This window comes from Prionailurus viverrinus, chromosome A1, assembly GCF_022837055.1.
Source record: "Prionailurus viverrinus isolate Anna chromosome A1, UM_Priviv_1.0, whole genome shotgun sequence".
Lineage (NCBI taxonomy): Eukaryota > Metazoa > Chordata > Mammalia > Carnivora > Felidae > Prionailurus > Prionailurus viverrinus.
Genome location: NC_062561.1, coordinates 25,539,081 through 25,562,826, shown reverse-complemented (window position 1 = coordinate 25,562,826; position 23,746 = coordinate 25,539,081). Strand labels below are relative to the sequence as shown.

The following is a 23,746-nucleotide window of genomic DNA, read 5'->3' as shown; positions in this document are numbered from 1 at the left end:
ATTAAAGGAAATGTATTTGGGGAAAGGGTCATCCTGTTTGTTTATGTAGGACTTTTTTTTTCTTAATTTGAGAGCGACACTGCGTCAAAGCATGGAGGGCATTCTCCTGAATAGATCAATAGGCCCCAGACAAAGTCTAGTTATCCCGTTTTAGGTAAGTAGGTGAAAAGGTGATGGTGGTAACGCGGGTCCTTGGAGCTCAGGCTGCAGAATTTTTCCCAGGCCGCTGGAAAATCCAAATTAAGGACAGGGCTGGTGGTCATATAGAGACCCTGTCGATTCAAAACCCTTCTGTGATGTCAATAGTACAGGCTGGGCATTTAGCCACCCTAAGAAAAATGCATGTTCATGTGACTCAAGCCATCAAGTAAGCACTGGCCTTGACCTGTGGAGAAGGACGGTGGTGATAAAAGAAACCCGACAGACATTGTTATCGGTTCTCACGTAAGCACGGGGTTGAAATATGGCTGGTACTAGTTCTCCCTTCTGCCAAGGAATTTGCTAGTTAACCAGTATTCGTGGAGTGTCTGATTTAGAGCTCGTGTTATGTGGGTTAGCTAAGTATGTTTTCCCGAGCTCGTGACTTTGTCAAGCGCTTCAGGAAGATGTTTAGTATGCGCACGGCTACGTGTTTCTCTAAGAACCATCCCCGGATCGTTTGACATGCAGGGCTGCATTGAATTCTATAATAGCTCTTTCGCAGAAGCAGTGATAAAGAACGCACAATTGTGGATATAATTCAGGGTTTCACATTCTTACTGCGTGAAACTATGGTCAGCCGCAGCGTCTATGTGAGGGGAGCCACACTCCAATAGAAATCATTTTCTTTCGGGCGCCACTGCAGATCCCGGCCACCGACCCTGTGCGGAGGTTGGGTCCCCTGAGTTTCTCTCTTTAACAAAGAGCCCAAAGTGATTTTTTTTTTTTTTTAAACTGGAGACTTTATGAGAAGTAGTTGGAATGATAGGATTCTACTGTGGAATGCGTACTGTGAGATTTGTGAGGAAGTTTACTTAAGGAAATGACACATCTGTAAGACATATTTTGTTGTTAGTTTTACGTGGACCGTGTTATGAGTTAGGAAGACTGCAAGTAACAAGACTCAGTTAAAGTGATATTTTTTTCATGGAGCGAGAAGTCTGGAGGCAGGAAGCTGCTGGGCTTGGCTTAGCTGCCTGACAATGCCACAAGGACCCTGACTCTCCTTGTCCTTTGGTCCTGCCCTTCTTAATATGTGTTTTTTTTTTTTTAAATCATGCTTGTCACTTTGTGATTGTAAGATGGCTATCACAGCTCGAGGTGCTGTGTCCGTATTATAGGTATGAGAATGGGAAGGGGCAAGACCAGTGACCTCTCCTCCTGGGCCCGGCCCTTTTACATAGAAGTAAAATCTTCCTATGGCTCAGTCGGTTGAGGGTCTGACTCTTGATTTCTGCTCAGGTCATGATCTCACGGTCGTGGGATCGAGCCCTGTGTGGGACTGGCTCTGCGATGAGTGTGGGTCCTGCTTGGGATTCCGTCTCTCTCACTCTCTCTCTCTCTCTCTCTCCCTCTCCCGCTTGCGTGCATTCTCTCTTAAAATAAATAAACTTAAAAAAAAAAAAAAGTGAAAGCTTCCCCAGACATTGCCCCTCATGCCCCCCAAGAGTTCCACCTTTGTCTCTTTAGCCTGAACTTGTCACATGGTCGTGTTTAGCCGCAGAGGGGCTGGGCAGGAAGTATTTGGCTTTCTCAGCTTCTGTGGCGGAGGCCGGCAAAGCAGAACATCGGGAATAAGCCATCCTACCGATAACAAGGGAGTAACTGCCCACTCTCCTTCGGGGAACCAAGGAGTGGTCGGAATCCATTCGATTGCTTCCTTTTGTGGCACTTTTATGTAAATTAGATTCTTCTGGGTTTAGGATACAGACAACCGCTCTGGGTCTTCCGTTACTAGGAGGTCTAATTATAAGGCTGCAGAGGGAACTAAAGGAGACGGGCCGTTGTGTCAGGCCGCATGGACAGACCTTTGTGGTCAGGCCATGTGAGATGGTCCTGATTGCAGACCTTGCTCCATTTCTTCAATTGTAGCCCTGGTGACAGTCACTGCAGTAGTTGGTAGGCGTCTCTTCAGAATCAGGCACTTGTGGATCCCATGACTTAGATATATATATATATATATATATATATATTTTTTTTTTAAGTTTATTTATTTATTTTGAGAGAGAGGCCGAGGAAGAGAGAGAATCCCAAGCAGGCTCCACACTGTAAGTGCAGAGCCTGATGCGGGCTTGAACTCACCAACTGTGAGATCACGACCGGAGCTGAAACCCAAGAGTTGGACGCTTAACCGACTGAGCCACCCAGGCGCCACCCCCCCGACCCCGCCCTCCACTGTGACTCAGATATTTTGTTTCTAAGCCTACTGCTCCTGCCTTTACCAGAAGACTTTCTCCTTGTGTCTTACATCAAATGTCCTGAGAAAGCGTCTATTGGACAGCCTTCACTGTCCCCTAGAGGTGCCCCTGTGGGGCAGGGTGCTAGCTCCCAGCCGCCCCAGGCCTCTGGCTGGCCTAGCAAGGGCTTCCAGAATCATGTACTACCACCTTTGGTCACACTGGAACACACTCAGAAGGGGCGAGTGGGTGAGGTCTCCCTGAGGTGGCAGAGGAGGTAGTGAAACAGTGGCCAGTCCTGGACCCCCAGTTCTAGGCTATCTGCCGAGCTGTGTCACACTGGCCATTTTGTGGGGATTGTAGCTGTTTCCCTCTTTATCAAGAGTTATCTCGGGGCGCCTGGGTGGCTCAGTCGGTTAAGCGGCTGACTTCGGCTCAGGTCATGATCTCGCGGTCCGTGAGTTCGAGCCCCACATCAGGCTCTGTGCTGACAGCTCAGAGCCTGGAGCCTGTTTCCGATTCTGTGTCTCCCTCTCTCTCTGACCCTCCCCCGTTCATGCTCTGTCTCTCTCTGTCTCAAAAATAAATAAACATTAAAAAAAAATTAAAAAAAAAAGAGTTATCTCCCTTTCTGTCTTCATGTGCTCAAAGTTAAAGCCCTAAAAGTTTTCTGCTTTGACTATCCAGAAGGCCAGAAAACTAGAAAGAAACGAAAACAAAACCAAAAATGCCTACATCTTCGTTGCTTTGGTGGTATGTGTTCCTATATGTTTATTTTTTCATTTTTTAGGAATTGAGGTAAAATTCACATAATACTGAATCAGTCATTTGAAGTTGTATTTAGTACATGAGGGCACTGACATTGTAGAGTGCATTTAGTGCATTCACAATGCTGTGGAACCATCACCCCTGCCCAGACCCAAACAATATGTTCTTGAACGAGTGCGTGTGAATGTCGGGAATGACCTGGTCCTCCATGTTGGAAGGAAAGACTGACCCCGGGAGCTGTATGTTTCCAGACCGTACCCTTCTTTAGAGACTTCGCATAAGAAAAAGATCGCGTGGGGCGCCTGGGTGGCTCAGTCGGTTACGCATCTGACCTTGGCTCAGGTCACGATCTCGCGGTCCGTGAGTTCGAGCTCCGTGTCAGGCTCTGTGCTGACCGCTCAGAGCCTGGAGCCTGCTTCCGATTCTGTGTCCCCCTTTCTCTCCGCCCCCACCCCTGCTTGTGCTCTGTCCCTGTCTTTCAAAAATGAATAAACATTAAAGAAAATTAAAAAAAAAAAAAGATCCCTTCCTGACTGGATGTTACGAGGCAGGTCTCCTGGTTCTCAGAGACCTGCTTGCCCTCTCTCAAACACCCCCCAGCGGCAGACGACACAGCGAGAAGCTGCTTGTTGGCTGAGGACTTACTGTGCAATCATTTTAGGGTGGCTTAGATAGCAGTTAAATTCACACACAAGAAAGCAAAGGATGGCCAAACTGAGTCAGGTACAAGGCCATGGGTGGCTTGGTCCTGACGTGAAAATAGAATCTCTCCTTCGATTCACTCACAAGGGAGAGGAATTTTCTGAATTAAGGCCTCAGGATGAATATCAGAGGGCCAGGCCACTATCCAACCTCAACAACAAGTTTTATTGCCAAGCCCTTTGTGCTTCCTTGGCACCTGTCACAGCATTGGCTCACTGGATCCTCACAAGAGGCCCGCGAAGGAGGCAAGGCCCCGTTGCCCTATTATAAGACCAGAGACTGAGGGCGTGCGTTGCCTGCGGTTCAGCTGTGACTGCCTCTCTCTTGACCAGCACCTTCTCTAACTCTACAAGGGTAAACGGGAGAGCCGGGTAGTTCCCCCCAGTTACAGAATAGCTTGGAAGGAGTGTGCTTTCCTTGACTTTTAACACAGGAGGTTTTAAACTGATGTTCTTCAGTTTAGTGGGCTATGAAGAGTGTGAACAACAAAAGAGAGAACAGAATGATAAGCATCAGAGTGCACCGTGGTCCTAGGAAGTATTTTCTCTTGAAATGTGTGTGTGTGTGTGTGTGTGTGTGTGCGCGCGCGTGCGCGTGTGTGTGTTCTGGGTCATGAAGTAAAATGTGTTTCCTAATGTGGGCTATAGTTTAACAAGTTTCAAAGCCATGGACATAAATGGCTATGGTCCCGTCTGAACCGCTTGGATTTGGAGGTTGCCAGCTGCAGGCCTCACCTGCCACCCTGACCCTTCAAATGTTACCGGGAGGATAATGTGCTGGGAGTGTTCAGAGCCCTTCTGCGAGGCTCACGTACACGCTACCAGAGGCAAAACTCGAGTATGACAGTCTGCACGGAGGGCAAGTTCCGAGAACTGAGAAGCGGCTGTCATATGGTTGTATAACTTTTCGGCTTTCAAACTGTGAAAACAGTGTCAGTCCTGGCTTTGCTTTCCTCGGTTATTTTGTGAATGTACTTGAACATTCTAGGGCATTTCTAGAGCCACAGGCCAGGGCACTGACCTCCCTTACACTCCTAAGAAGCATGCTGCAGAGTCCTCTGGCTAAAATTATCTCACAGAAGCCACCTGTTTAGTTCCTTTTATATTTGTGCCTCTCAGCACGAGGTGTCCCAGATCACTTGTCCCAAATTCTTTTTCATGGAAAAAGCCATTATTCCATCTGGTGGAGATTATAATTTGCCTTTTTTATTTTGCTTCTGATAAACTTAAGTCTGATAGTTTTCTTAGGTAGTAAGACATGAAGGCAATCCAGAAAATTAGAGGTAAAAATATTTAGTCAAATGATTGACTAAAAAAAAAAAAAATGCAGAGGAGGGGCACCTGGGTGGCTCAGTCGGTTAAGTGTCTGACTTCAGCTCAGGTAATGATCTCACGATCTGTGAGTCCAAGCCCTGTGTCGGGCTCTGTGCTGACAGCTCAGAGCCTGCTTTGGATTCTGTGTCTCCCTCTTTCTCTGCCCCTCCCCCACTTCTGTCTCTCAAAATAAATTTTTTTTAAAAAAAAAATTTTTTTTTTCAACGTTTATTTATTTTTGGGACAGAGAGAGACAGACCATGAACGGGGGAGGGGCAGAGAGAGAGGGAGACACAGAATCGGAAACAGGCTCCAGGCTCCGAGCCATCAGCCCAGAGCCCGACGCGGGGCTCGAACTCACGGACCGCGAGATCGTGACCTGGCTGAAGTCGGACGCTTAACCGACTGCGCCACCCAGGCGCCCCTCAAAATAAATTTAAAATGTTAAGAAAAAAATTTTTTTTAAATGCAGGGGTGCCTGGGTGCCTTAGTGGGTTAAGCGGCCAACTTTGGCTTAGGTCATGATCTCACGGTTTATGAGTTTGAGCCCCACGTCTGGCTCTGTGCTGACAGCTCGGAGCCTGGAGCCTGTTTCAGATTCAGTATCTCCCTTTCTCTCTGCCTCTCCCCCACACTCTCTTTCTCCTCTCTCTAAAAAAAATTAACAAACATTAAAAATTTTTTAAAAAATGCAGGCAATTCCAATTAAGGCTCAGGTTTTTTTTTTGTTTTTTTTTTTTACATCTTGAATTGGTTAGTTTTCTTGACGTGCCATAGATATAACTAGCCAGCATAGCAACTAAGTAGTCATTTTGGTTTCTGTTCCTATTGTATTTTATTTATCTATTTATTTTAGTAATCTCTACACCCAACGTGGGGCTCCAACCCATGATTCAGATCAAGAGTCACATGCTCTTCCGACTGAGCCAGCAGGTGCCCTGTGTTCCTATTGTTTTTTTTTGAAACCGTGTTACTCAATAAAAGTTCATTGAAAGCACTGAGAACAAAACCACTAGGAAATATTAGAGGCTTGACTTTTTGACTTTTAACATTCTAGCAATACTGGTTTTACCTAAGGGTACAGAACCTTTTGTGTATAACCTGAGATGAGCAGAGCAGCGACGATCACGGCGATGACAATGACAGTGGCAATAGCAAAGTTTATTACATGCAGGGCACCATGTTCATTATTTCATCCATTCCCTTTAAAAACTACAGAAACCGTCTTAAAAGTATGACGTGGATTTTACTTTCAAGGACACTGAGAATTATGAAGAAGATACATAACTCTTTAAGTTCTCACTGGCAAGATGCCAGATCCTCAGGCCGAACGTCCGTCCATCCGTGGAGGGAGAGGAGTTAGCCGGGAGGAGCCCTTTTAGCCATTTTCACAGAGGGGCTTGTACTTTTTCGTTTCCCCTCCTGCCTGATTGTGCTACCTTCATCTTGCCGGGTGCAAATAAGTACAGAGGCGAAAAACTCAATCCATTCCTGAGTGTTTACAGGGAGACCGGCTGAAGTGAAGGGGAGGTTGCCAGGAGCATGCCCCACAGACCCGGGCATGGCCCGGCCTGAGATCTGGGCTTCGAGGGGAGAACAGGAGGCTTGTGTGAGAGCAACTTCTGTGCAGACCCAGTTAGCGTGGCAGGGGGACGGGGCAGCCAGAGAGTCAGGGAGAGTGCATTAGCGTCCTATTGCTGCCATAGCAAATGACCACAAACTCAGTAGCATGAGGTGGCATGCATTTTATTATCTCGTCGTTCTGGAGGTCAGAAGTCTGAAATGGGACTCACTACGCCAAAATAAGGCATTGTCAGGGCTGTGCTCCCCTAATTCTCTAGGGGAGAATTAGTTTCCTTGACGTTCCCGGCTTCTAGAGGCTGCCCGAATTCCTTGGCTTATGGCTTCTTCCATCTTCAAAGCCAACAGGGACGGAGGAGTTCTTACATCAGATCACTCCGACCTGTCTCCATAGTCCTATCTCCTCTGACTTTTCTGTCTCCTTTTTCCACTGACAGGGACCCCAAGGATTACATTGGGCCCACCGGATAGTCCAAGATAACCCCCCACCTAAAAGTCAGCACGTAAGCAACCTTAATTCCACCTGCAATCTAATTCCCCTCTGCCCTGTACCCTAACACATTCACAGATTCCAGGGATTAGAACATAGGCTTCTTTGGGGGTCCCTGTTCTGTCTACCACGGTAGCCTCTTGGATGAAGGAGGGATTAGGAGACACATCCTGGACATGACCTCCAATGTGAGGCCTGAAGGATGGGAGGGCATTAGCAAGAGAAAGAGTTCAGCTCATAGAAGGTCCCAGAAGTGAAAGGGAGCACCGGCATGTTTGAGGAGCTGCAGGTGTCTCATATAAACACTCCCTGGCCTACACACAAGATGTGTTCTCAGAAAAGCACCTGTAGCTGACAAAAACATACGCCCAAAGCAACATTCCTATAAAACAATCTCTCAAACCTCCACACTATTGCCATTTTGATAATTCGTCGTTGTGCGAGGCCTTCCCTGGGCATTGGAGGATGTTTGGCAGCATCCCTGATCCCTACCCAATAGATGCCAGTAGGAACTGTGGAGTTGTGAAAACTAAAAATGTCTTCAGACATGGTCAAATGTCCTCTGGGGTGGTAGAATCTGGTTGAGAACCATGGCATAGGATATAATGATAGAGAATTTCACTGGCTCATTCCCAGTATACCAGCTGGGAACACTTGCCTATCCAGTGTTCTTGTTGGGAGTAGCTATGGCTCACTACTGCTCCTCTTTGCCAAGGGGACGGGACGGTGACCAGACGTCTCAGATACAACCTCCTCCTCCTCCTCCTCCTCCTCCAGGAGGTATTTAAAATAAGGCAGAATAGGGCTCAGACCCACGACGAACTGTGAGATCATGACCTGAGCCGAAGTTGGACGATTAACCGACTGAGCCACCCGGGTGCCCCTTGACACGTGTTTCTAACCTGATTATGATGATGTAACCAAGTTACTGTTCCCCACAACAGTGGTTTCCAACCTGTGGATCAAGACCCTTTGATAATAATCCAAGATTCTTGTATCCTTAGGTTCAGCATGCATTTTCTTGATGGATGCTAAAAATACTCCTATCCATGTTTTAGGGACTCCAGAGTTTTTCAAAATTTAGTTTACCTTACAAAGGGATCCTCATACTCGAAAGGTTGGGAATTGTGTATTACGAAGTACTAAATACAAATGACTAGATATTATATGTGTGTGTTGCTAAGAATTATATGTATATTAGCAGAGGCTGGCGGGGCATAGAGTAATAGTGGAATTTGGAGTCTGAAGGATGGATAGGAAAGGGGCAAATTCAGTACCTTTTTGTGCAGATGCCATTCAGTTGTGAGTCTGGGAAGGGGTGGACTTGATGAGATGAGAGCGGGGAGGTAGGGTAGCCTGAAGGGGTAGGAAGTCATGTATTTCTTTCCCTGCCATAAAAGGGTAGCATTGCAATGATTTCCACCCCCACCCCCCCCCCCCCCCCACCGCAGGCTGGGGATTGCATTTGTTTTTATGGCAGGATTCTTGGGATCCGGCCAAGCATGTCCAAACTGTATCAATAGCGAAACAGTGTGTTCACAGAACTCCAAGGATTCACTTTCAGAATTCAAGTTGGAGAGTAAAGAAGAGATTGTGTCAGCTCAAGCCGGGCGCACTGGAGAAACAAGAGAAGGGAATGAGAGAGAGGTAGCTCTGGACCCAGGCAGAGGCCATCACCTCCGGGAACCTCGTTCCTTCATCTGTAAATGGAAAGGATGCCTCTTTGGCCCGAAGGAACCGATGAATGTAAAGACTGCTGCCATGGCTCTTTGCAGCAATACATGCAGGTTCCGTCCATCTGTGTTTACTCTTTGACCCAGCGATTCTTCCAGTTTACCCTGAAGCTACCCCTCCTCCAATAAAAACGATCTATGCAAAAGCGTATTCATTATGCTACTATTTGCCATAGCTAAGTGTTGCAAACAACCTGCATGTCACGTGTATTAGTCTTCTATCGCTGCCTAATACATTACTGCAAATTTAGCTGAAAGCAACACCTATTTATCAGCTCATAGCTCTGTCGACCAGAAATCTAACATGGTGTCTGGGTTCTCTGCTCAGGGTATCGCAGGGCTCAGTCAGAAGATGAATCTACCTCTGAGCTCATGCCTATTGTTGGCAGAACTTAGTTTCTTACGGTGGCAGGTCCTTGCTGGGTGTCAGCCGGGGGCCACTGTCGGCTCCTTAAGGCTACCCGCATTCTTTGCCACGCGGCTCTTCATCTTCACACCGGTGCCGTCAAATCCCTCTTGTGATTTGCAACTCTGACTTCCCTTCTGAGACCAGCGAGAGGAAACCCTGCTTTTAAAGGGCCTGTGTGATTAGGACAATCTCTCTATCATAGGATCGACTGGTTTGGGACTTTAAGACACATGTAAAGTCCTTTCACAGCCACACCTACATGAGTGTTTGATTGAATGGCTGAGAGAAGGTGTGCGTACGCCGATGACCAAGAATCTTGGAGCCCATCTTCTTCGGACCTGGCCTATCACACTCAGGAAGTTGAGTAAATGCTCTGGGTCCATCCATACAATGAAGAACTATGCTGTAGTAATGAGGGACAAAAGAGGCCTCTGGGTCCTGCTCCTATGAGTCACGTCATTATAAGAAGGAGATTTGACCACAGAGACACATATACTGAGGGAAGAACACCAGAGGCAGAATTTGAAGCTATGCAGTTGCAGGCCAAGGAATGCTGAGGGTGGCCGGCCAATTGCGCAACACTAGGAGAGAGACGGGGAGGGATTCTCCTGTAGAGCCTCCAGAGAGAACATGGCCCTGCCGACATCACGAGTCTAGACTTCTAGCCTTCAGAAGACAGAATGAATTCTTGTTTTTAATTTTTAAGTTTATTTATTTATTTTGAGAGGGATCGAGTGAGCGGGGCAGGGCAGAGAGAGAGAGAGAGAGAGAGAGAGAGAAGCAGGCTTTGATCTGCCAGCACAGAGCCTGCCGTGGGGCTTGAACTCACGAACCATGAGATTGTGACCTGAGGCGAAGTCGGACACTTAACCAGCTGAGCCACGCGGGCGCCCCTCAATTCTTGTTTTTAAAAGCCATCCAGTCTGTGGTAATCTGTTATGGCAGTCGTGAGGAAACTAATACACTGGCCAGTGGCCAGTGGGGACATGAGCACTGCCAACAGTCATGTGAGTGAGCTCGAAAGAAGATCTTCTAAGACCTGCCAACGGCCAGGCTGAGCGCACTTGGAAGCGGATTCTCCCCAAGTGCAGCCTTGATGCGCCTGCAGCCCCAAGTGCCACTTTGTTTGCATTCTTGGGAGGCCTGGAGCTACAGGTGCTTCCGGGGCCCCTCTGGATTTTTGACCCACAGAAACTGGGAGCTAATACATGTTTGGTATTTTAAGCTGGTAAGCTTAGTTATACAGCAATAGATAATTAGCAAATATACTTATATACAATTTTATATTTCTTTACTTGGGGGACAATGGAAGAATAGACTAGAACCTAAGGAAAGTGCTTATGGCTCAGAAGTGAGTGGGACCAGAGTGCAGGGAATGGGGAGGGAGTTTAACCTTTGTAAGATTTTATTTTGAACCACGTGAATGCTTTATACATTCAAAAAATGGAACCGAAGGAAAAAGATGAAAAAAGCAAACTCTAACGTTGATGCAAAGAAAAATAGCAAACCTAGCAGTATTTCGAATAGAGAACATAACCATACCAACAAGCAATTCATTCAAGAAACATTTGAACGTGGTATTCTACCTGTACACCATTTAGAAGGATGTGTTATAAAGATACAAAGAACCGTGAAGAAATCTTGAGTTTAGAAGTTTTGTTGCTGCTGATAGTACAGGTATGTAAGTCTCAACTATTTTCTGTACATTGTAGAATAAATGAACAAATAGATTGATGCTGAAAATGGAGGAGAGGGGATATTCTAAGATACCTTTTAAATCGGGAATTAGGGTTTTCATTTAAGGAGAAGAATAACATCCCAGTAAGCAGTGAGCACAGCAAGTACTCAGATCTAATTTTCTAAGTGCCATTTCCTATTAAAAGGAACTAGGGTTTTCCTGTCTAGGGCACAGAACAGTCAATGAAAAGTTAGTAGGTCTTGTGTTAGAAAAGAAGGAAGTGCTCAAAGATTGATAGGATATATGTAAGAATAAAGGAGCCAGGTGTGGGGCTTTCCACTGGCCAAATATGGGCAATTTGAGCACCAAAAATAATACTGGGGTATTTGATCATAGTTATTGAATTAAATTGAATTAAAAAAAATGCAGGAGTCCACACTGTTACTCGAACAGGAGGGGAAAGGAGCTGCGACTGGGTTGAGAAGCAGGGGGAAAAAGAGAAAAGGAGAAAAAAGGGGGTACTCTTCTTTAGACAGGTAGAAAGATTGATAGATAGCATTAGAAAAATCACCATCTGGTAAGTGTTCATGAGTGCGTGCTACACCCCCTGGACAAAAATATTAGCTGGGTTCAGCCTATTACTGCAGATAATCTCTGTTGCGGTGGGAGAGAGGGGTTGTCAAAATAAAAAACAAACGGAGACCAGCCTGGAAAATTCTCTGAGCAGACAAAACCAGTTTAATCATACAACACTCAATTTGCAAGACTAACTCGCTCTGGGTCATTTCTTGCTCATGCCTCTGGCAATCATAAGCAAGACTTGAACTCTTAAGGTTGATAGGAGGTAACCACTGATCAATTCCCTGTCATTTAGGAGAATTCTCATTTCATAACCAATCACTGTGAAAAGCAGCCACTGCTCCCTTGCTGTATTAGCTGCTTTATGACAACATACTCCCGAGCCCCATTCTGTGTTTGGTTTGAGTGCTTCCTGTTTGCAAACTGTCTTCCTGATGTGTGCACAATAAACTTTTACTGATTACTGGTTTGATGATTCATTGGTTTTAGTTCTATCATTTCTGAACTTTTGACAGTATTTTTGTGGAGAGATCTGCCAGCCCATGTCTGGACTAAGTGATCCATCTTGGCATCACGGATAACGGGACTAAAGAACACTGTGCCTTCTTGTGGAAATACACATCGCCTCCTACTTTTCCTACTAAAATGTTTAACCTGAATCTAATCATGAGAGGGGCGCCTGGGTGGCTCAGTCAGTTGAGACTGAGCGTCTGACTTCGACTCAGGTCATGATCTCCCAGTTCAGGAGATCAACCCCCCACGTAGGGCTCTGTACTCACAGCTTGGAGCCTGGAGCCTGGAGCCTGCTTCAGATGCTGTCTCCCTCTCTCTCTGCCCTTCCCCGCCCATACTCTCTCTCTCTCTCTCAAAAAATTAAATAAATAAAAAATAAAGTGAATCTAATCATGAGGAAACAATTTGATAAATCTAAATTGATACAGTGTACAAGACAATTGGCCTGGACTTTTCAAATACGTCCAAGTGATGAAAGATTTTTAAAAAGTGGGAGTGCTAGAACTTGGGTAGTAGACTACAGGAGTTTATAAAGACACGGTATTAAGCAAAACAGGTGAATCTTGGGTAGAGCCTGAATTTTTCAAAGACGTGTGTGTGCACGTGTGCTTGTCTATGACGTTTTGAGACAACAAAGGGAATTAAAAAAAAAACACAGTATGTTAAATGATATAACAGATCGGGGCGCCTGGGTGGCGCAGTCGGTTAAGCGTCCGACTTCAGCCAGGTCACGATCTCGCGGTCCGTGAGTTGGAGCCCCGCGTCAGGCTCTGGGCTGATGGCTCAGAGCCTGGAGCCTGTTTCCGATTCTGTGTCTCCCTCTCTCTCTCTGTCCCTCCCCTGTTCATGCTTTGTCTCTCTCTGTCCCAAAAATAAAAAATAAAACGTTGAAAAAAAAATTTAAAAAAAAATGATATAACAGAAGTTGCATTAAATTTCTTGCATGTGATAGTGGTGAGGTATTTAGGGGTGAAGCAGCGTTGTGTGCAACTTTACAAAGGGGGGGGATCTATCTAGTGAAGAGAACGCAAATGTGAAATGGTAGCATTGAGAGAAGTGCACACTGTCCATAGCACTATTCTTTCAACTCTTCAGTCGGTTTTGAAATTTTTCAAACTAAAAAACTGGGATTAAAAAAAAAAGTGCAAGTTTGTTTACTTCCTCTGACTTCGGAGGTTCACGTGGACACAGAATCAGCACCCTGAGAAGCCTCCTGTTCCGTGGCTCTCGGTGCGTTCCCTAAAGTTTCTCTTTCACTGCGGAGTCGAGTCCCAAGGCCGTGGGAGGTGTCATCGAAGCCCCGACAGCTACCACCCTTGTCGGTGGGGAGCCGGCTACTCAATATCTAGGGGCTTCCGCGGCCAGCCAGTCGCCCGCTGCCATGGGCGTGGCCGCGGCCGGAGCGGCCAATGGGAGCCGCGGCGGGGGGCGGGGCCGCGAGGGCGGGGTGGGCGGGGCCGGACGCAAGCGGCTGTGCTACCTTCGCTGCGCTGCAGCGTGTTCTCCCGCTTCGGTGCTGGCCGGCTCTGGTCGCAGCTGAGCGTGGGTAGGAGGACTTGCGGAGCCACCGGCGCCGGGTAAGTGCCTGACCACCGGGCCGCGGCCGCGATGGCCGCTCCGCGCCTGCTCCGGTTCGCTTCTCCGCCCGCCCGACTCTCTTTCGGCACGGTGTCCGCGACCAGCCGGCCCGGGACTCCTTGCCCCGCCGCGGCCGGTGCTGCCCCTCCGGTCGGCCTCGGCCGGGACTGGGACTGCGGTCGGACTGCGGTCCCTGAGAGCGCCGACGCGGCCGGGCGTGCTCGGGGGCTGCCGCTGCTCCCGGGTTTGCGTGCGGGGCCCGGCTGCCCGGGGCGCGAGGTTCCGGGGCTTGGCCCCGCTCTTCCGGCAGGGGCGCCGGCTCCCGGGCCTCATCGCTTGGGGGCGTGGGGTGACTCCTGCCCCAGCGTCTCAGATCCCAAGTGTGAGGCCCATGCGGGACCTCGGCGTGTGTGCCCTGGCCCCCGCGGTACGTTTCTCCTGTCTCTGTATCCCTCCCACTCGGGTTCATTCAGAGTGTGCAGCCCGGGCGCCAGCAAGCTTCCTACTCTGGGAGAGGGCACAATCGCTGTACTCTGAATTGCTCCCGGACACGCCGGGTTGGCTCACCTTTGGAGGGACGGGGGCAGTTCATTAGTTTGGAAGGTTCATGTAGCGCTGCACTGTAGCGCCTTTCTAGGTGTAAGTAACTTGATGTAAAGCGTTTGCAGGGTTCAGCATTGTCGCTCCTGCGCAAGAATAGCAGAACAATGTCGGGACTGCCCTGCAGGGGTCGATTTGTCCTCCTGTTGTAGTGAAAAAAGTTGAAAGGAATGAATCTGGTCTTGGCTCTGCCGCTGCCAAGTTTTGTGTTCGTGGGCTCAGTTAATTCATGTGACATGAGGTATGACTTCTAAGATGCCTTTTCAATTTCACGTTGCATAGGTCTGTGATGAGCTTATTTTGCATACTGTACCTTTAAAGGCAGTTGGAAATAGGGAAAGTCCAATGAAAGGCAGACATATGGGGAATAAAGATTTAAGAGGGATCATTTTAGAGACCGTGATTCCAGTTTCAGACTGTAGACTGAAAAGGGAACACACGTAAATTTGAAAGAACTCACGCAGAATTAATTATATAACAGGAACTTGGAAAGCTTTCAAAAGTTCCAGCAGCAATTACCGCACCGTATTTTACCTCTCTTTGCAGCTGTGCAAATGAGGTAAGGAGAAAATAAGTACTAAGAGAAAACAGAGGAGAGGGGATATGGTAACTTAGTACATATCTTAAGTGGAGGGAGAAGCCTTTAGAATCCTTTATTTGTATAGACATTTTTACTCAACACTTAAAAAAATAGATGGGAAGTTTGTATTTCCTTTGCAGAAAAATTACACGTTTATTCAGAACGTGCAGAATTTCCTACCCTCCCACCTCCTAATATATATATATATATATATATATATATATATATATATACACATGTATATATATTTTTAAGGTTTATTTATTTTTGAGAGACAGAAACAGAGCATAAGCGAGGGAGGGGCAGAGAGGGAGCCGGAGACACAGAATCCAAAGCAGGCTCCAGGCTCTGAGCTGTCCACACAGAGCCGGATGAGGGGCTCGAACTCATGAGCTGTGAGATCATGACCTGAGCCGAAGTCCTACGCTTAACTGAGCCACCCAGGTGCCCCACCCCCAAATATTTTTTAACGGACTTTGGAAAAATAGTGTCTGGCTTTGTACAGATCACGTGTTCCTTCAGGGAGACCTTAGGTTGTGTACTTTGTAGCTGTGCGACTAGGGAAAGTCACTCTTCCTCTCTGAGGTGGTCTTTCCTCAGTTGTGCAATGTGGATAAGGATACCTACTTCAGAGGCTTGTAAGGATGAAATAAAATCCTTTATGTGGAAAACGTACAGCAATGCCTGTCATATCAGATATTTGATAATGAAGGCTGTTGCTGTTAGTATTGTGTTTATAAGGCAGGAGAGAAGTGGTCACTGGGTTTGGTCTGACCAGAGGGTGTGGCCTAGAAGAGGAGTGCAGAGTGGGAAGTGATTCCCAAGCACCATTATCTGGCACTGGAGTTTTTGCAAAGTTGTGATTCCTTCCCTGGATCTCAGGCCAAGATGTTGCCCAGACACTAGACTGCTAAGGACACATCAGTCCGCCTGACTGTGCTGGCCTGTCAGTGTTGGGACTTGAGTAGAGTTGGGATTCCGTCCAACCCCCCCCTCCCCCCCCCCCGCCCAAAATTGTGCTAGGACAAAGAGAGCTCCAGAACAAAGAAATGTTTAGCTTACCAAAGATTGCAGCGTGGGATAGCTGACGCCCCATCTCAGCTGGCTGTGGCCAGCATGGCTTTGGGGACATAACGTCTTCCATTCCAGTCTTAGCTAGAACCTTTTTAGTTCGGGTGTTTGACCGACTGCTGATACTCTCTGGTTGCTGTTTAAGCCAACATATTCTTTCTTTGACACAGTAAGCATTAACCTGGGAAGGTGGGCAGTAAGCTTAACTGATCCGGAATCTAGTCCTAGCGTTCAGAAAGGAAAAGAGCCCAAAGGTAATTTTTACCCTCTTCTTGCTAACTTTTAAAAATTGGAATTGAATCGAAAGTACTTTCTTACAGTGTAACCGGGAGTACAGGAATGGATGGGCATTTGTGGAAGATCAGTTTATGGTGGTGGTTCACAGGAATAGGACCAAATGGGTGCACGCTCCATCCACGTGATTCAAACCCAGGGGGAGGCAATTCCACAATGGTTTGGAGCTCTACTGGGGTACTTGCATATGAGTATAATCCAGAGCTCTTTTGGGTTTTGATCTAATTAAAAACACCGATGGAAGAAAAAGTAGCCAAAAGTAGCCATTAAAACTAAACCAGTAAAACAAACAAGGTGAGGCAGGAAAACGGAAAGTGACTCAGTGAGATGGCATGAGGTCATATGACAGAATAGTCCTTAAAAAAAATGTCGTGTTTGTCTTTAAGTTAGAGATCAGTTATAATTCCCTTTCGCATAAAGTTCTGCTAACATTTTGGAGGATGGCTTGTGTGCGTATGTGTGTCTGTATATATAAAGACACACACACATACGTGTGTAGGAAAAAAATCAGTACTAAATAAGATGAATAAAAAGAAGGATCACCTGTAACATCATCTCTGAGCATTAACTATTTAAAATGGGAATTTAAGTAGTAAGTATTCCAAGGTGTGAATTGGCTGCCATGTATTTAACTGGCTGATTTTCAGTAACAACACAGATGCTCGCAATGTCCCCGAGATCTTCATTCAGTAGGTAGGGCCCTAGTGTATATACTTTTAGGAAACTCTGCAGTCAGGTTAGGAACTCCTAATAAGGAGCCGTATGTTCCACACAGATACTTAATGCATATATAGTGTCACGTCCAAGAAAGTAAAAGCCAGAGGGAGGGGGGACTGGTGATGCGATATTTTCGAACTAGATAAAGGTGGTGGTTGTACAACATCCTGAATGTATGAGGTGCCACTGAATTGCTCACTAAAATGAGTATGTGAATTTCACCTCTGTAAAAAACTACCCACCCCCCCCAAGTGTTTCAACACTGACTTCATATACCTTTTGTTGGAAAAATAAATTGCTACTGTTTATATTGATTATCTACCTTCTGAATATTATATCCTCTTAATACCTTTATCTTAAACACATTTTTGTTGCTTATAGGATGCACCTTATCAATAGTACCTTTTTGTTTTTTTGTTTTTTTAAATAATAACAATAAAGATATTGTACTTTATTTTTTTATATGAAATTTATTGTCAAATTGGTTTCCATGCAACACCCAGTGCTCATCCCAACAGGTGCCCTCTTCATCCACTCCCCCCCCCCCCCATCAACCCTCAGTTTGTTCTTAGTATTTAAGAGTCTCTTATGGTTTGCCTCCTTCCCTCTCTGTAACTTTCCTCCCCCCCCCCCCTTTCCCTCCCCCCTGGTCTTCTGTTGAGTTTCTCAGGATCCACATATGAGTGAAAACATATGGTATCTGTCTTTCTCTGCAATAGTACCTTTTTGAAGCTGCCTAATAATATTTTCTCCTTAATTAAAACACCATCACTCCTTTATGATTGGATACAGCCTCAGGTGGTAGCAGAAAGAATGCTGTACTTGGAATCAGAACACTTGGGTTGGAGCCCCGCCCCATCAGCCATGTGGCCTTGGACAAGGCACCTTGCTGGGACTCCGTTTCCTAGTCTGTTTTCCTGTCCTCCTGTCCCAAACTTGTTGGGGGATCCGCTGAAATCATTTATATCAGACACTTTTCTAAAGTTACAGCATTTCCACACATCACTGTTATGTAGTTATTGCTTTGTTGTTGTTTTTTTAAGTTTAGTGTGAGAGAGTGAGACAGAGAGAATGTCGAGGGGCAGAGAGAGAGAGAGAGAGAGAGAGAGAGAGAGAGAGAATCCCAAGCAGGCTCTGCGCTGTCAGCATGGAGGGCTGTGTGGTGTTCAAACTCAGGAACAGTGATATTATGACCTGAGCTGAAATCAAGTCCGGAACTTAACCAACTGAATCATCCAGGCGCCCCTATTGCTTTTTTTTTTTTTTTGCTTTTTTTTTTTTAACTTGAATTCAGGAGAATCCAAGAATAGATTAAGGAAGGCATTACTGGACAGTTAATGAATTACTGGATTTATTATTAATGTGTTCTGACAGTTTATTTAACCTACAGTATTAATTGTGAATTTAGTAAGACGAATAATTAGTTACATTCAGATATTATCGCTTCTCGGCCTTTTGGCTAAGATCAAGTGCAGATATTACTAAATGTTTTTGAGGATAATAAGGGGCTGAGATGAGTTTGGGGGGCACAGTTTGTTCTTGATCCTGAAGCACATAAAGCAAATGATGATTTTCAGGTTCCATTCTTAGAGAGCCTTTTATCTTACTCACTTGTAGCCAGTCTGAATTCGGTTAATGTCCATGAATGAGAATAGCTCTAGGTAGATCCATTTACAGTCTCCTTTGGGTTCCTTGTGTTTTTTTCTTAGTTTAAGCAAGCCCCCTGGCCTTGTTGTTAACTGACATTTTTGGCAATGGTGACTTTTCTTGAGAAATGTAGTCTTGAGAAACTCCTAAAACATGCAGATTACAAACACTGGGTGTATCTCTTACCAATAATGACTATAATAAATTAGGAATTTGATTTTATTTAAGAAATTTTTCTTATGTTTGTTTTTGAGAGAGACAGAGAGCACGAGTGGGCAAGGGATAGAGAGAGACACACAGAATCTGAAGCAAGCTCCACACTCTGAGCGGTCAGCACAGAGCCCGATGGGGGGGCTCGAACTCATGAACTGTGAGATTATGACCTAAGCCGAAGTCAGACGCTTAACCCACTGAGCCATCCAGGCGCCCCCGAAATTTTGTTTTAAACCCAGAATAATTATGGTTAATATTATATACACAAAAGTGTGTTTGTCTGCATGTTTCTCCTGTTAATGGACATGAGGCCAGATTTACCAACTGAAAGTGCCTAAAATTGCAGAATGTGTCATGAATGTGGGGGACCTGGCACGGCAGGCATGTAAATATGTTTCACAGTGTGTGAGCACCTTCTAAGTGACAGGAAGAGGGAAGGCAGCATTTGTTGAGTGTCTTTTCTGTGCTAGTTTAAAAATACATATTTGGGGCGCCTGGGTGGCGCAGTCGGCTAAGCGTCCGACTTCAGCCAGGTCACGATCTCGCGGTCCGGGAGTTCGAGCCCCGCGTCGGGCTCTGGGCTGACGGCTCAGAGCCTGGAGCCTGTTTCCGATTCTGTGTCTCCCTCTCTCTCTGCCCCTCCCCCGTTCATGTTCTGTCTCTCTCTGTCCCAAAAAAAATAAACGTTGAAAAAAAAAATTTTTTTAAATACATATTTAATCCCCATAATAGGATTAAAAGCTTGGCATTTTATTTAGTTTAGCAAATAAATGTATGGGCTCCAACCCCAATTGTTCATGTTGGCTGCCTCGATGGTGATGATATTGATGGAGAAAAAAACCTAGAGATGAACGGGAGCTTCCTCAGGAAGGAAGCGGTGTGGCTCTGACCCCGGAGTCCGCCTTTTTCCTTCATACTGAGCTGCCTCCCAGCTATTAACACGATACGGTTAAGAGAAGAACACCAACATTTACAGAGTGTGAACTAGAAGTATATTTTGGTCCTTTTCAGTAATTGTCATTTCACCTTAGGACCCTGGGTTGCAACATTTTTTCGGTGCGCCTCAGGGACTCACTGAGACAGGGGCAAACAAATAACAAATATTTGTTGCGTGAACGTGAATAGATGTTAGATAAAATGGACAGCCCAGAAAATAGCCTCCGTTGTGCTCAGTACATACCCCATCTCAGCTTCCCAGCCTGTTGCGTTACTTAAGGTCTGAACGGGATGAAATGCGGTTTAGTAGCGAGCTGGGCCTGGCTTTATACAGGTGAGCCCCCCTCGGGAAGTGGGGTCTCGGGGGAGGCGCGGAGGGCATTCGTCTGCGATGCTCTCCAAATGGAACACAAGCGTAAAGGGGAAACTGCTTGTGCGGGAAGTCACGACTTTGAAATGCCTCCCCTTTTGTGTCCAGGAGAAGCCCTGTGGGAGGCTATGTTCCTCTAACCAAAGGAGAAGGGACTGTGGCGAGGATGTCGGCCCTCAACTGGAAGCCCTTCGTGTACGGAGGGCTGGCCTCCATCACGGCCGAATGTGGTAAGGTGCCCCCCCCCCCCCCCCCCCCCCCCGGCCTGGATGGTGTTGGCGGGGCGGCGGGGGGGGGGGGGGGTCGATCACGTGCTGCATGTGATGCCAATTAAAAGTTAAGGTCGCTCTCTGGTGTTTGATGTGATTGGAGGTGACACGCAGAATGCGAGAATATGACACGTTAATCTCCGATTTCAAAACACCCTCCTTTTGGTATGTTTTTTTTCAGACAAACAGTCATTTTGGCTCCCAGCAGTTTAGGGGCCAAAGTTCAGTGTGGAGAAAGTGGAACCTGGTAATCAAACGAGTTTTATCAGTCATTCCGAGGGTCCCTCTGTCCCTGTTTTCCTGTGCTTTTCGCCACTTGGCCACCGTTGGCACAGGAGGCCGCGGGGGCCAGATCTGACTGTCATTGTGCGGTCAGTCTGTAATTACGCACACGGTCCACGTTGTACTGGTGGCTTCCTCTTCCAGTGCAGTTCCACATCAGACCCCACTGATCGCTGTCTGTTCCCTGTCGGAATTGCTTCACCGGATACCGATTGTGCAGCTGCCGAATGCCAGGTGCTGGGCTGGACGCGTCATTTGCTTCCAGGGCCCGGGCGCTGCCGTCCTGGGACAGAGGCTGCCCCTGGGGAGCCAGTGAGGCCCGGGGCTGCGGGGTTAAGGCGCGTTAACCACCCACCCACTTGGTTCCCTGTGGGGTGGGCTCTCCGTTCCACAGCGAATCGAGTTTACCGACAGTGTTCAGAATTCGGGTAGACTGCCTATTGGGCGCTGTGTTTAACATCTGTACCTGCGTTCACAGGTTTACTTCTAGACTGCAGAACACAGAGTGAGAAACTCCCTTAGCAAATGAGCTTACCCCTCCTCTTTCATATTGGACCTGATTTTAGCCTTCACACATGCAAAAGATGGTAACATATTTTAAAATGGATTTCCTGGGGCGCCTGGGTGGCTCAGTTGGTTAAGCAGCCGACTTCAGCTCAGGTCATGATCTTGCGGTCCGTGAGTTCGAGCCCCGCGTCGGGCTCTGTGCTGACAGCTCAGAGCCTGGAGCCTGTTTCAGATTCTGTGTCTCCCTCTCTCTCTGACCCTCCCCCGTTCATGCTCTGTCTCTCTCTGTCTCAAAAATAAATAAATGTTAAAAAAAATTTTTTTTTTAAATGGATTTCCTGTTGGTGTAAATCATTCCCTGTACCTTTTTTTTTTTTTTTTACAGCGATGCAGCCTCTCAAATCCTATGTAGAGTAAGATGGGAACCAAATAAAAATGTAAAGAAAGGAAAATACGTTTATGCACTTTTTGGTGTATTTAATCTTTTGATTCCTAATTTTTAAAAAAATGTTTATTTTGAGAGAGTGTGTGTGTGTAAGCCAGGGAGGGGGTCAGAGGTTGGGGGAGAGAGAGAGAGAGAGAGAGAGGGAGAGAATCCTAAGCAGGTCCCACACTGTCGTAGAGCCCAACGCAGACGCGGGGCTCTATCTCATGAAGCGTGAGATCATGACCTGAGCCAAAATCAAGAGTTGGATGCTTGGGGTGCCTGGGTGGCTCCGTCGGTTAAGTGTCCGACTTCAGCTCAGGTCATGATCTCACTGCTTGTGAGTTCGAGCCCCGCGTCGGGCTCAGCGCTGACAGCTCAGAGCCTGGAACCTGCTTTGGATTCTGTATCTCCCTCTCTCTCTGCCCCTCCCTCCCTCATGCTCTGTGTCTCTCTCTTTCTCAAGAATAAATAAAACATTAAAAAAAAAATGAAAAAAAAACCAAGAGTTGGATGCTTAACCAACTGAGCCACCTGGCACCCCTCTGATTTTTTTTTTTAATAGAAAAAAGATTGCAAAGTATCTGCCATTTCTTAATTCTGTTTCTTAGTTTACATTACAGTCGAAATATTTTCTCAGGAATATGTCACCATGTATTCTTTATTTGGTGGAATTTCTTTTTATCAAGTGAAATCTTTCTTTTTTAAAAAACTTTAAGGTACTTTTCCAATTGATTTAACCAAGACACGGCTCCAGATTCAAGGCCAGACAAATGACGCAAACTTTAGAGAAATCCGGTATCGAGGAATGTTGCACGCCTTAGTGCGGATAGGCAGAGAAGAAGGGCTGAGAGCCCTGTATTCAGGGTAAGTAGACCTTTGTGCGTTTGTATTGGACTATTGACCTGTTAAATGAATCAACTGAAATTGAAGACTTCATGGAGAAAAAGTAGACATTTGAAGTGTATTTGAAAAGAGCAAGTAGCTTGGTAGGTTTTTCATTTTTCATTTCAACCTTATTTTCTACATACCTTTTATGTAGCGAACGTTGTGTTTGAAGTATGTTTTTTTTATTGTATTCAAATACAGCTAATAATGCAAAATTTACATTTGTTGCCACAAAACATTCCATAATTCATGTCACTCTGAAAAAAGCCCTTCCCCTTGGCTATTCTGAATTACCAAGGTTTTTGCTATAGTGAAAACGATAGAGTAGTCTCCGTGGGTAAGTGTTGTGAACCACTTTTCTGTAATTCAGCATTTAGTGAACGGTGTGCTGAAGGTGTGGGCTGGGAAAGCGAGTGAGACAGGTGGCTATGGGAGCCCGGGTCCCTGCAGGAGACAGAATTCACTTGGGTGGTTTCTATGAGGGGACTTCAAAAATTTTTTAATGTTTATTTTATTTTTGAGAGAGAGACACACACACAGAGTGCGAGCAGGGGAGGGGCAGAGAGAGAGGGAGACACAGAATCTGAGGCAGGCTCCAGGCGCTGAGCTGTTAGCCCAGAGCCTGACGTGGGGCCCGAACTCACTGTGAGATCGTGACCTGAGCCGAAGTCAGCGCTTAACCGACTGAGCCATCCAGGCGCACCTCTATGGGGAGACTTTAATGAAGGGGCTACTTACGGGTTAAGGGAACAAAGGAAGGATATTGAGGTACCTAGAAACTAGCAAAGTGAGAAATTGTTACCAACCCTAGGCCCAGGGGGACAAGGACGTTAACAGCCTGGTAGGGCTGGCGTCTGGAAGGAGCCAACAATAGTTGTCGAGGGATGCTTTGGGAGTAGCCAGGGAGAGAATACCTCTTCCCCCTCCTCCCTCCCTCACATCATCTACTGGTGGAATCCCCCCTGAAGTCAGCTGGCAGGGGAGCCTGAGTGACGTGACCCGTGGGCACCACCCTCTCAGGGCGCAGAGCATCACAGAGAAGGGTGAGACTAGATCCGGGGGACAAATGGGGTCAGCAGCAACACACAGGCATGAAGGGGCTGTCGGTTAGTGGGGGGCTGTAGGTGTGTCAGCGGGATTACAGTGGAGTCTGATAACGAGTACTAGAGCCTGGTAGAGGCCGGGCCTCAAGCCCAGACTGTGGGGGCAGGGGAGGGGGTGGGCTTCAG

The 23,746-nt window shown here is 46.6% G+C and overlaps 1 protein-coding gene across 5 annotated transcripts in view; it reads left to right on the top strand.

Annotated features, from left to right (window-relative positions):
- The window catches only part of SLC25A30 (solute carrier family 25 member 30), a 78,060-nt gene that overhangs the window by 41,062 nt on the left and 13,252 nt on the right, over positions 1–23,746 (top strand). For 2 of the 5 annotated variants that reach the window (XM_047850301.1, XM_047850310.1), the window contains exons 3-4: positions 20,256–20,377; positions 22,349–22,496. In XM_047850301.1, coding sequence (XP_047706257.1) covers positions 20,256–20,377; positions 22,349–22,496 — 270 coding nt within the window. Of the gene's footprint in view, positions 1–13,616; positions 13,719–20,251; positions 20,378–20,404; positions 21,286–22,348; positions 22,497–23,746 lie in introns of those variants that run through there. The other 3 variants (XM_047850316.1, XM_047850331.1, XM_047850324.1) reach the window with 3 other exon arrangements.